Genomic DNA, 12,756 nt, shown 5'->3' on the forward strand with positions numbered 1-12,756 from the left:
TGTAATAGTGAATGACAACAAACACACAATGGAATTAGGGTCTCTATAATTTGTATAGGATGGTTGTTTCCAGGTCTAAAAACCACTCTATTGGGCAATATCTAATTCTAAACATGCAACAACCCAGATGAAATTGAACATGATAAATATGAAACATATTAATAACTGACCATAAGAGGAGAAGTTAAGAGTACTTTACCGTAAAGGCACGTCGGAAAGGTCTGTTCTTTGCAAGCTCCGGATCCATTCACTAATAAATAGAGTCCCAATTCTCGATCAATCGAGCGCCGTAACATCTAAGCTATATATAGATCTTATTAGACATTTTAGGGTGGAATACGGGTACATATTTTTCAATAAATAAATAAAATAAATAAACAAATAAATGGGATTTAACAGTGGCATTTCTACAGACTAGCTATTCATCCACTGTAATTCCAATTGGAATTTAGGAGTTGTTTTTTTTTTTGCGGAGGGAGGAAAGCCGGAGAACCCGGAAAACCCTCGAAGCACAGGAGAGAAGTCTGCTGTATTTTATCGAGCCCGACAATAGACGAGATAAAATGTCCTAAATTTCTAATATGTTATTTATTATTCAACTGAGCTTAGTCCTCCCTCCCAAAAAAAGGCTTCAAAATTTTTTAAACTAGTTTTCAAACTCGGTTTTCTGCTGTACAAAATAAAGTACGAATATCACAGGATATTTGTACTTGCTCCAGGCTTTCTCCTGCGTTATTTGTACTCTAATTTGAATAGTTGGATAATAATCAATAATAATATATTTTACAACTACGTTCCCACGATTATTGATGTTTTTCTTCAATTTCTTCATCAGCTTCCTGTGCAGATCGACTCCCAGATTGTCCGAACTACAAACACTACTGTACACTCAGTTCCTCTACCAAAATCTACTGCCCCCATACCTGCAATGCCTGTTCAAGTAAGTTGAAACAGTTTTAACATTTTATAACATAATGCTACAGATTCGAATAGCAGATATTAGACTTACACTCTGTTGCCTTCAAACAATTGTAGTCAAGTCGAGGCATTTGGATCAATACAATGAAATGTATAGAAGCTGACCCAAATGTAACAATTGTCTGAAGGCAATAGAGTGTAACTCCGATATCTGCTATTCTCTGTTGCTCAGGGGTAGCCTTGATTTTGTGCAGAATATTAATGATTTCCAGTGAAGGTCCTTGGAATGTCAAAGTGTTTGTACTGTTGAAGTTTTGAATCTTTACTTTGCTGTTTTTATTTGTGAATAATCAGATTCGAGGCTAACCCTGAGTAAATGAATATGTAACGAAGGAACTCCGATATCGGTAATTTGGAGGTCAAAAATGGTTTAAATACACCAATGTCGATGAAACCGCTGGTTTTGAAGATCACAGGCTTATTTGCACAGGCTTAGCCTCGTTTATAAGTCGGCTATTAACTGATACCATTAAAAGTCCTTGGGATTTCAAAAGGCATTATTATTGTTCAAACTGTACATTCTTTACATTAAAGTTGACATTTGCAAATGATTTACTCTTAAGCGAGTTTAAGCCTGTGCAAATGTGTCTGTGATCTTCAAAACCAGCAGTTTGCATCGACTGGAAACTGAAGTGATTAGTCATAAAACGCAGCGGTATTTACAGAAAAAGAAGATTAACTATTGTTTGTTACACCACCAATCATTCTAAAAACGTTCCTTTTCAAACTTATGTTGAATGCGTGTCTACATGTAACAAAAATTCGAAAGAAATGCCTCAAATGCAAGTTCTGTCGAGAAAAGGTGTGATTTCTTTTTTGATTTTGACGTTAGCCTTACATCTAAGATAATTTTGAGAAGGATCAATTCGAAAAAAAAAATTTAAATCATTTTTCGTCGTAGTAGTTACAGAGTTCTAAAGAGACACCTGCAAAACTAAAGAAGATAATAATAAAAATATAGAATTAAATTTATTAGCAATTGTAGAATTTGCTAACTCTTTTTTTTTCTTCTTCTTCTTCTTTTTATGACAAAAAGCGGGAGGACAAGTCCCAAGTAAGTTGTGTGCTATTTTTGTTTCGATAGTATGTTATGCATATGAGTGGCACATCAGGTCTCTGAGTTATTGAAATTTATTTTTTAGCGTGCGTCGACAAGTTCTCAACGAAATTATGTTTGAGATACAAAAAGGCGAATTACTGTAACAACCCTTATATAAAGCCCAAATGCCAAAAGACATGTAAATTCTGCTAAATTGGAAAGTAAGTATTAAGAATAGTAAATGATGGTATAATTAGTTAAATTATGATGCATGTCAGTCTTGCATGAGGTTGGTATTGGAGGTAAAGGTGTAATAGAGACTTTGCACCATTACGTGATGGAAGCCATGACAGGAGGCAGGAATAATGGAATCTGGTCAAGTCTGATATGCATGAGAAAGAATTCAGTCTCCAAGTGGCAACAGACTCTATTATTGTGGCCCCTGTCATGGCTGGCATCACGTTATGGTGCAAAGCCTCTATAGACCATAACATAGATAATGATGTCAGGTATGATGTTGGTGGCATTTTTAATGTAATTCTGATGATGGATGCTGGTGATAGTGATGATGGTATGATGATGGTGACAGTAGGGATGGTGATTGTCATAATAAACTATAATAAATGAAGGCAAATGAATATGATGATGGTTATAGTGACGGTGATGATACATAATGAAGTTGTCGTGATTTTAGTGGCCTGGTGATGGGATGTCGGAGGTACTGATGAAGACCAAGTTGCTAGTGGTGTTTTTTTTTTAAATTTATTTTTTTATTTTGTAATTCGACTAACAAATTAATGTCTAGCTTCATATTGAATTTTAAAGCAATGAAACAAATTTTTATTTCTTTTAGCAATCAGTTTCCAAGAAAAATGGACCATGTGAAGACGCAAAGATTTTGAAACCCAAGTTTAAAAATTACCAGTAATATTATCTTGTTTATATAGAAAGTTAAATGACAAAGAACCCTGTAGTTCTAGCTAAGTGTGACTACTTTGAATCAATACAGGACATATTTTACAAAATATTTATTACTATGAGGGAGGTCATTCATTACATCCCTCTCCCCATTCAACCTGGAATGAGACAGTATTTGTAGTAAGCATTATTGAACGATTAAAGTATTTATGCATGGACAAAGTTTGAATTAGTCGTAGACTTACCTACGGGAGTGAACGTTTTCTTATTTTAGTCGCCATGGCAACCAGGCTACCGAAAACGTATCATTTATTTGGGATAATTCTCTTTCCTTTGAGGGACAGTCATTATTTACCGTACCCTACTAGTGAAGGGGAGGGGGGGGGGCATATCAAATTCCTTCCTTCCTTCCTTCCTTGCCTCCTTCCTTCCTTCCTTCCTTTCTTTTTTCCCTTTCCCAGTTCCTTGCCTCCTTCATTCCTTCCTTCCTTCCTTTCCTTTTTCTTATTGCAATTTTAAAAGAGCATCCTATGGCGGCTGTATCATAAACGGTTGAAAACAATTGAATCAAAGAGCGTACCCGTAGAAAAAATAATGGTCTGTGCCAATCACAGCTCAAAATTTTCAACGCCGACAAACGCACCCTCTAATTAAAATGGAGTTGAAGTCTCAGTTTTTGCGCACTCTATCTAAAAGACAATATAGTAGTTAATCTAGCTGGTCAAATAACGATGTAATGGCTTTCTTTTTAATGGATTTCGAAAGTAACGCTTAATAACTTGTTTTAGTGAAGTCACGTGGCATTTTGTTCTTTTAAGTAATGTCGCGATGATCACCTGCGCAAACTAAGTCCACTTTAAATTCTTTTGATCATCAATTCACGTCTAATTGAAACTTAATACCGGTAAAAATTTGTCATCTGACAAAGTCAAGGACATTTTGAAGAAAGCCTTCAAAATATGGTCCGCTCAAACTGTTCTAAGTTTTAAATACGTGATTGATGTTAACGTTGCTGATATTAAAATAAGGTATACAATAATTACTCTTTGATTTAATAAGAATACTAGTTGTAAAAGACAACGTTTCGCTGTCATCTCATACTCTTTGATTGTATGGCAAAACTATGTTCAGGGGTAGATTCGAATTCCATGCGAACTATTGTGGTTGTTTTGGAATAAAGATCCTAAGGAAAAAGCCAAGAACTAAAAGATAAATATATCACAACGCATTTTACTTTACCATTTTTCCCAACAAATCCGCCAAAAAACAAATAATAAAATAAAAATCAATGATAATAATAATAATAATAATCATAATAATGATGATGATGATGATGATGATAATAATAATAATAATAATAAAGGAGAGACGTGGATCAATTAATATTTTCTAAAACAGATCTCTAATAATAAACAACAATATATATTTTGCACTTTTAGTTTCGGTTCAAAAAAACATGGATCTTGCCTTTACCAATTCGATGGCCCAGGGAGAGTTTTTGCGCATGCGTTCTACCCTCCAAGTGGTGATATACACATTGATGACGATGAACACTTCACAGATGGTTCATATTCTGGCAAAAACTTGTTAGCTGTCGTTGTGCATGAGATTGGTCACGTGATTGGTATAGGACATTCAAGTGACAAGAACTCGGTCATGTACCCACAGTACAGTGGTTTTGATCCTAATCTTAGTCTACATACAGATGACGTCAATGGGGTAGCATATTTGTATGGTAAGTGGAGGGATGGATGGGTGGTTTTGTGAATGGATTAATGAATTCATTTGTGAATGAGTAATTGTTGGATGGATGGATTGGTGGAAAGGTGGGTCAGTTGATAGAGGAAGAGAAGGATAGATTGCTCGGTGGATGGGGGATGGTGAAAAATGATGACACTCTTCTTGCCCTCACTTAGATCAGCAAGGACGTTGTTTCAGGGTTTGATCTGTGAAACAGTGCCCTTAATAAAATAGCCCAGAGGTTGTTTTAGGGCATTGTAATAAAATGATGTCAAGCTAAGGAAATGACATATGCTTTGAATTTGCGATCGCCATCGGCCATTTTGGTAAGAGGTTAACGACTGAAGATAACGAAGAGAAAAGAAGAGGAAAGAATTGACTGCATTATATTTTATGATTTCTATTTTTCATGTTGCTTTTCAGGATCACTTAACTACAAATGATTGTTCTGTCTCTAAATGAAGAAGTATTTCAATCGATAGTAAAAGTTATACTTATCTTTAAAAGCCAAACATAACTGTAGCAAGAGTAAATACCTATACATGTATGTAAAAAAGAATTGTCACTGTTGTCATCCTTCCTTCCTTCCTTTTTCCTTCCTTCATTTATTGATTTGTCTATTTATTACAGCAGGTCAAGATTAATGATGTATACATGAAACTATATCAAAACTAAAAATATCAAAAAATATCATGCGTTAGGCTACAGGAAATGAAATGAAATGGTATGTTATAAAATAAATTAATAAAAATAAATATTTATGGAAGACTATTTGTCAATTGAAATATGAATTATATATGATTAAAATTAACTTTTCTAACGAAACTTACACACACAAACAACAACATAAACTGAAGAAATAGTCACAAATCACACTAATTAGCATATTTGAAGTATAAACCTTGATATTTCCATGATGCATCATTCAAATCATATAAAAAAAATTTACCAGTCAACTGTTCACTTCATGTAGAATCAATACTGAGAGAGGCACTTTGATAAGTGCTTGAAACATATTCTATTATCATATGGGAAGCATGTAATAAGTCATAGCCGTTGGTGTACCTAGATATTCCCATATAACACCTATATTATCGGACTTGCATTGGCTACCCGTCTTCCGTATTGAATTCAAAATACTATTGATCACATTTAAGTCTCTACATGGACTTGCTCCATTGTACATTCAAGAACTTATTGTACAAAAGCAGCATAAACGTTATAATTTAAGATCAAACGAAGGTCTAACACTTCAGTATTTTTCATCACGGTCTTACTCGACACTGGGAGATCGTGCGTTGATGGTTGCTGCGCCAGTTCTATGGAACCGATTACCACCTCCTATAAGAAACACTGACAGTATAAATGAATTTAAAAGCCTAGTTAAGACATGCCTCTTTAAGCGTGCATTTTTTTGTTGACTATTAACATGGAACTTATTTTTCAAATCAATTCTAGATATTTATAATAATAGGTTTTTTTTTTTTTTGTTTTTTGTTTTTTGCTTTATTAATCTTAGCTGTAAATATGTATATATGATCTTTTCTTTTTAGTCGTAAGTTTTGATTTTATAAAGCGCCTGTGTACATATCCTGATGGAACACGCGCTATATTAATACATTATTATTATTATTATTATCATTATTATTATTATTATTATCATTATTATTATTATTATTATAGCCGCCATCTTGCGCATGATTGATTATTACTCAGTACTTATATTTCACAATATCTTCTCTTGATATTAGATCAACTAGCAAGGCGGCTGTTCCTTTGTTATTCATTTCTCAAGTGATTTGTTGCACTCCAAGAATTATTATGCGTTTTCGCGAAAGTTCTCGATTGAAGTGTCTATCTTTTTTTTTTTTGTTTTTTGTTTTTTGTTTTTTCGTTTTTTTGTTTTTTTGTTTTTTGTTTTTGTTTGTTTGTTTGTTTGTTTTTGTTTTGTTGCGCTATCATAAATTATACCAAACTGATCTGCTGTTGTTTAAAAGGAGTCCGTAATGGTACAGTTACATCATCTCAGTCCCAAACGGTTTTATTATACTAGCGGTTTTATAGAGTAATGTCTGTCTTCATTTTTCGTTTTCGTTTTTTCAAATTGTTTCCGGTGTATACCAACACCGATACCGTGCGTGCCGTCTTGTGTTTTTAGACCGAGTACTACAATTAGCAACAACGTTATTAATGCTCTTAAAACCATGCATAATTAATGAGAGTCTAAGTCAATTCAATTTCAGAAATCAGGTCACACAAATGACAGAGAATTCTCTTATTTGTTGCTGGTGTGGGAAAAATCTTAGAACAGGCTAAATTCAAAAAATAACAACACAGAGCGAAAGGAGTGCTATTTTTCAATGATCGGGTAAAATTTCGAGGCTTTATTTTACGTTTCAATGATTTTATAGAAATTTTTGAAGAATCCCCATACATTTCCTTATAACATGACACCACAGAAACCAAGCTTGGGCTACCTGTGATCTAATTAGCATATGAATTTAAAATGTCCCAAAGGATTTGTGAATTTTTCACGGCATTTCACGGCAAGTCGTTCCCAAACCTTCTCGACAAAGACAATAATTCTTTTGTTTATCTACTTCACTGATTGGAAAGAATTTTTTAATGGTCAACTGACGTTTCACGTTTGCCTTAAACGAGAATCTTAAACTCTTTAATTGCCTGAGTGGAAAAAAACATTTCCATGTGATTGCAAACATTTCCATTTGAGACTAACATATTTGCAATTAAGTAACATTGTATTAGTTCTTTGATTGCACTTTTCTTTATTGCTAATATCTTTCTTAAACACAATGACTTAGCAGGAGGCGATTTCCAAGAAGTATGAACGGCATTCATTAAGTTTGAATGTAACAAGTTAATGAGTTACGGTTTAAGTTCCAGTCCATCATAATACTTTGTTCAGTACGGACCTTTCGCGAACAGGATGAAGAGCTCTCTTTTGGTACACGCTGCTCTGTCATTCTTGGCTGTTTTTGCAACAGTGGCTGTTGCCAATGGTAAGAGACTAAACATTTTTATTTCATGTATGCCATGTTTTTCTAAAAACTTAGAGCTTTGCTCGTATTTTGTGTTTTATTGAACAAACTAAAGGAATCGAAAGGACTTCTTAAGCGTGAGCCCCGTTTACACTGGCGATGTTTGCGGCGAATCCTTCAAAAGAGACATTCGTCTAGGAAAATCTTGGTATCCTGAATAAAACTTTACAAGTAAATTCTTTACCATCATTTAATATGGACAGAATCGCCGAAAAAATCGCAGCAAAAATCGCAGCAAAAATCGCAGCAAAAATCGCAGCAAAAATCGCAGCAAAAATCGCAGCAAAAATCGCAGCAAAAATCGCAGCAAAAATCGCAGCAAAAATCGCAGCAAAAATCGCAGCAAAAATCGCAGCAAAAATCGCAGCAAAAATCGCAGCAAAAATCGCAGCAAAAATCGCAGCAAAAATCGCAGCAAAAATCGCAGCAAAACTCTCTAGTGCATGTAAACGGGGCTTTAGATGCAATTATTCACTCAAGTTTTCAAAATGAAGATTTATTTGTGGCAAGCGTCTTCTCGACCTCGGCTTTGAAAATTAAACAAAATAAGCTTGAGTGAAGATGCGGTCGAATTCGTTTTCTCTCTATTTTGAGTTACGAAGATGCTGACTTCAGGTTTGGATATTCTTTCTGTAAAGCTATCGATGAAATTCTGTTCAAGGAGTAAGGGTTTCTCTCGCATTTTCACAAAAATATATCTAATAGATATGACCCAAAAAACCGCAACAGACAATAATTAAAAAGCAAAAACAAGTTATTCCATGATAAAATTTGGATGTCTTAATGACACTCGAAAGCTTTCGAGCTACTTCTACTTTTACGCTATTTTTTCTCAAAACCGTTTCGAAAGCTAGTTCAAGCATATGAATAAATAAAGAGCTAATATATCATTAGGAAGGTTGGGCTAGGCTTGCAGGTTAGCCTTTTTCTTAATGTACCTCTTTACTTTGGGTGTAATGTTTTCCCATTTCTGAATAAAACAGCAGGAACTTGTGGATAAATTGAATCACCAGATAAATTAAGTCAGTTTCGCAAAGCTTTTTACGGCGATCTAATTTATCTAGTACAAGTTCCTGCTGTGTTATTCAGAAACACCGACGCAGTCCACGCTATTACTCTACTAGTGATCACCACTCTACTGAATTTTCTGTGTAAGTGGGGTTGCACAAACGAAGACACATGAATATTGATACAGCTTATTAAGAATATTTTTCTCAAAAGAATGACAAGTGTCTAATGGAAAAAATGCTACGCCCAAGCTAAATGTATTTTATACTGTTTCATAAATAGTAGGAGCAGAGCAGACTGTCAGTGACGTTTTTCAACGTGTGGTAAACGGGAACAATGCTGACAAACATGAGTGGCCTTGGCAGATCTCTCTTCGTGTTAGTGGGAGACACATTTGTGGAGGGTCGCTGATCAGAACTAATATGGTGTTGACTGTTGCTCATTGTGTGACAAGGGATAAAAATCCGAGTCGTTATAAAGTAATTGTAGGTAAGTGTTGTAATTGATTAAGTCAAATTTTGAATAAGTCAAATATTTTGTTCTTGTCTATTGGATCGTACAGATTATAAATCAGTTGGTTTTAAGCGTTGAAAATGGTTATTTTGCATTATGCTTCTCATTAGATATTTGTATAAGGGTATAAGGGTATAAGGGTATAAGGGTATAAGGGTATAAGGGTATAAGGGTATAAGGGTATAAGGGTATAAGGGTATAGGTATAAGGGTATAAGGGTATAAGGGTATAAGGGTATAAGGGTATAAGGGTATAAGGGTATAAGGGTATAAGGGTATAAGGGTATAAGGGTATAAGGGTATAAGGTAATAAGGTATAAGGGTATAAGGGTATAAGGGTATAAGGGTTATAAATAAGGGTATAAGGGTATAAGGGTATAAGGGTCTAAGGTATAAGGGTATAAGGGTATAAGGGTAAGGGTATAAGGGTATAAGGGTATAAGGGTATAAGGGTATAAGGGTATAAGGGTTATAAGGGTATAAGGGTATAAGGGTATAAGGGTATAAGGGTATAAGGGTATAAGGGTATAAGGGTATAAGGGTATAAGGGTATAAGGGTATAAGGGTATAAGGGTATAAGGGTATAAGGGTATAAGGGTATAAGGTATAAGAGTATAAGGGTATAATGGTATAAGGGTATAAGGGTATAAGGGTATAAGGGTATAAGGGTATAAGGGTATAAGGGTATAAGGGTATAAGGGTATAAGGGTATAAGGGTATAAGGGTATAAGGGTATAAGGGTATAAGGGTATAAGGGTATAAGGGTATAAGGGTATAAGGGTATAAGGGTAAGTAGTATAGGGAATGGGGGTTCCAGCGCAATCTCAACACGGGCAAGACCCGTGTCAAAAATCCACCTACGGAAACAACCCACTCCAAGTGTGGTTGGGGGCAACAGCGCAAATATGTTAGTCTATATATGGAGTGCGAAGATTGTAAAGAGTTTGTTTATGATTTCTGTGTAAAGTGCTTGAAACCCAAGTTTGTACCTACTAAACCAAATAAGTATATTTGTTGTGGTAAGAAAATGCAAATAGAAGACGACACGTCAGCACAGTGTTACGAGTGCGGTAAAAATATTCGTAATGCCGTGCCTTGTGCTACCAGGGAACAATATTACGCCAATGGAGGTCGTAAGAAGACCCCATACAAAAGAATAAAATACTTCCGAGACTGGATGAGTCATATCCAAGGTTTACATCCGATATATTTAAGCGACGAAGTAAGGAAGAAAATCATAGACCATTTAGAAGAGCCAACCCCACAAAGTCTACGGAAAACGTTGAAAAAATTAAAGCTAGGGAATTATTACAAAGCTATTCCCTATCTTTTGTCTGAAATTACCGGTAAGTCTATTCCCGAGGTTTCTGATATGACAAAAGCCGAGTGGATGTTTTGTCGGCTGAATAAGGATATTCCTTATTATCCTGATGTAATTTACGAAATATTTTACAAAATAGACCCCAACCACCCCCTGTTAGGATGGATTCCGAGAAAATAAAAATGCAAAACTGGCGTTTATTTTGCCAGAAACCCCACTGGGGAATGCATCGCGCAGAACGCCAAGCTATCCCCAGTGGGGTTTTTTGCATTTTGGGCTTACGGGGCTTATTTCATCCCGCGCCAGAGGCCCTCTAGTACATACACATATATCTTTCTTACGACCCACCAGAGGGTGAACTCCGGACAGCGTCCCGAGACACCCCCTGACTTTTCCAATCGCGAAACCCCCCATCGCGGGGTTGAATCGCACTTTCTACCCCTCCCCCCACGGTTGCTGTGAGTGTGGGGAGGCTTTTTTTTCACTCACAGCAACCGGTCCAAATGCGTCTACAGCGAGGCTCGAACTCGGGACTTTAGGCCTCCCCAGCTCCAAAGTCCCACGATCACGAGCGAACGCCAGACACATCTGGACGCTTATGTATGTGAAAATTATTATATTTAATCTGCATAATTTCTAGACTGACGTTCGATATGTAAATAGAATCCCGTCACGCTCTTTTCGAAGCAGATGTTTACTGAGCAAGCTTTCTTTGAAGCTCTTCTTTCGCTTCTTGATAGATCTTTTTGCGAGATTCCTCGGAAAGATCTTTCACGATGGTTTTTTTATTCCTTATGTCCGACTTTAGTTTCTCGTATTTGTCTTCTTCGGCCAGAATAAGCGAGAATTCTGCGTTGTCTATCTTTCTGTCACGCAAAGCCTTTGAGACAAGGTCAATGATCGTATTTACTTTAGCCCTTGACAGAGCTATTGTCGTGTCATGCTTGGATATTTTGCTTGACAACTGTTTCATAACGCCTGTTGTAACAGCCGAAATAATACCACAGGCTGCCCCAACGCCGGCCAAAGGAACTCCAACAATTATTCCCGGTCCAGTAAGCGAAGTAGCAACGCCAGAGCCTGTTAACGCCACGGACATGGAGCCGGAAGTTATCGCGATTTTATGTAATATGCTTCGGGCTCTAGCATACTTTTTCCTGACCTCCTCATAGTGCTTCGTTTGACCCTCTAAGTAAGCGAGGATTAGATTTGCCTTATTCAAGCGGAAGTTCTCGGCATTCAATTCATTGGGTTTTGTAGGTAAATCAGGATAGAGTGGAGGTGCTGATGGTATAACATCCATTATATATACTAATGTACGACGCTTTTGGGAATGATATACAGGAGCAGCCACATCACGACAACAGGGATTACTGGAATTGGAGGGCCTTCAGGAAGATGTTTCCGCACGCGGATGCTAGTAAGTTCGAAAGAAGGCCCGATGGTATTTACTATAACGGCTCCAGAATGTACAGTAATGAGGATTTGAAACCTACGCTGGTTAATCAGATAGACGATCAACTGAAGAATTCTGGTTATGTTGAACATAAGCCTAAGCCAACATATGTTGAACATAAGCCCGTGCAAGGTTGGTCAAAGGAATTATTGCTGGGTACCAGTACTTATCCGATACCCGCAGTTTCATTTGATAAACACCCAAGCTTGGACCTAACGCTGAACATGCGGATTTCTAACAAGCATTCCTTTCCGTTAAAGGTGCGGGATATCTTCAAAGACGTACCCATTATTCATACCACCGCTAAGGAATCTCATGAATGGTTAAGTGGTCCTAACATGCGTTATTGGCCGCAGCAACTAAACTTTGCAGTTTGGTGTGCCACTAGCGGCTGTGGGGTAAGCGCAAACTTGATGAAGAATTCAATATTTATGTTTCATTTTCACTTCACGGTTAGGAGAATACTACATGAGATGGGCGTTACTGCATTACCGGGAGATGCTGCGTTTTATCCTAGAGATAACAAATACGACGTTCCAGCCTATAACAGGCTTTGTAAGGAGTTCGGTGTTGTAGGGAAGGATTTTAGATGCACTACCGGTGCTAACAATGGTTTGGGACATATTTGGGCTTATTGGGGGATTGGTGGGCATGTGCTAAGTGATAAGGAAGTTCATGCGCTGCAGTTGCGATGGGACACGGGATATCACAAAGAAACTCACGAC

General features: G+C 36.6%; 1 protein-coding gene across 1 annotated transcript; it reads left to right on the forward strand.

The window, feature by feature from the left end:
- Positions 1–2,404: 2,404 nt before the first annotated feature.
- LOC148911518 (matrilysin-like) lies at positions 2,405–5,118 on the forward strand. Its single transcript, XM_089029401.1, has 3 exons — positions 2,405–2,526; positions 4,375–4,670; positions 5,099–5,118. The coding sequence occupies exons 1-3, from the start codon at positions 2,405–2,407 to the stop codon at positions 5,116–5,118; spliced, it is 438 nt and encodes a 145-aa protein (XP_088885527.1).
- The last annotated feature ends 7,638 nt before the right edge of the window (positions 5,119–12,756 follow it).

This window comes from Actinia tenebrosa, unplaced genomic scaffold (assembly GCF_029948245.1).
Source record: "Actinia tenebrosa isolate PJP-AT-01 unplaced genomic scaffold, QUT_ActTen_1.0 PGA_scaffold14__42_contigs__length_11649687, whole genome shotgun sequence".
In the NCBI taxonomy this organism is placed as follows: domain Eukaryota; kingdom Metazoa; phylum Cnidaria; class Anthozoa; order Actiniaria; family Actiniidae; genus Actinia; species Actinia tenebrosa.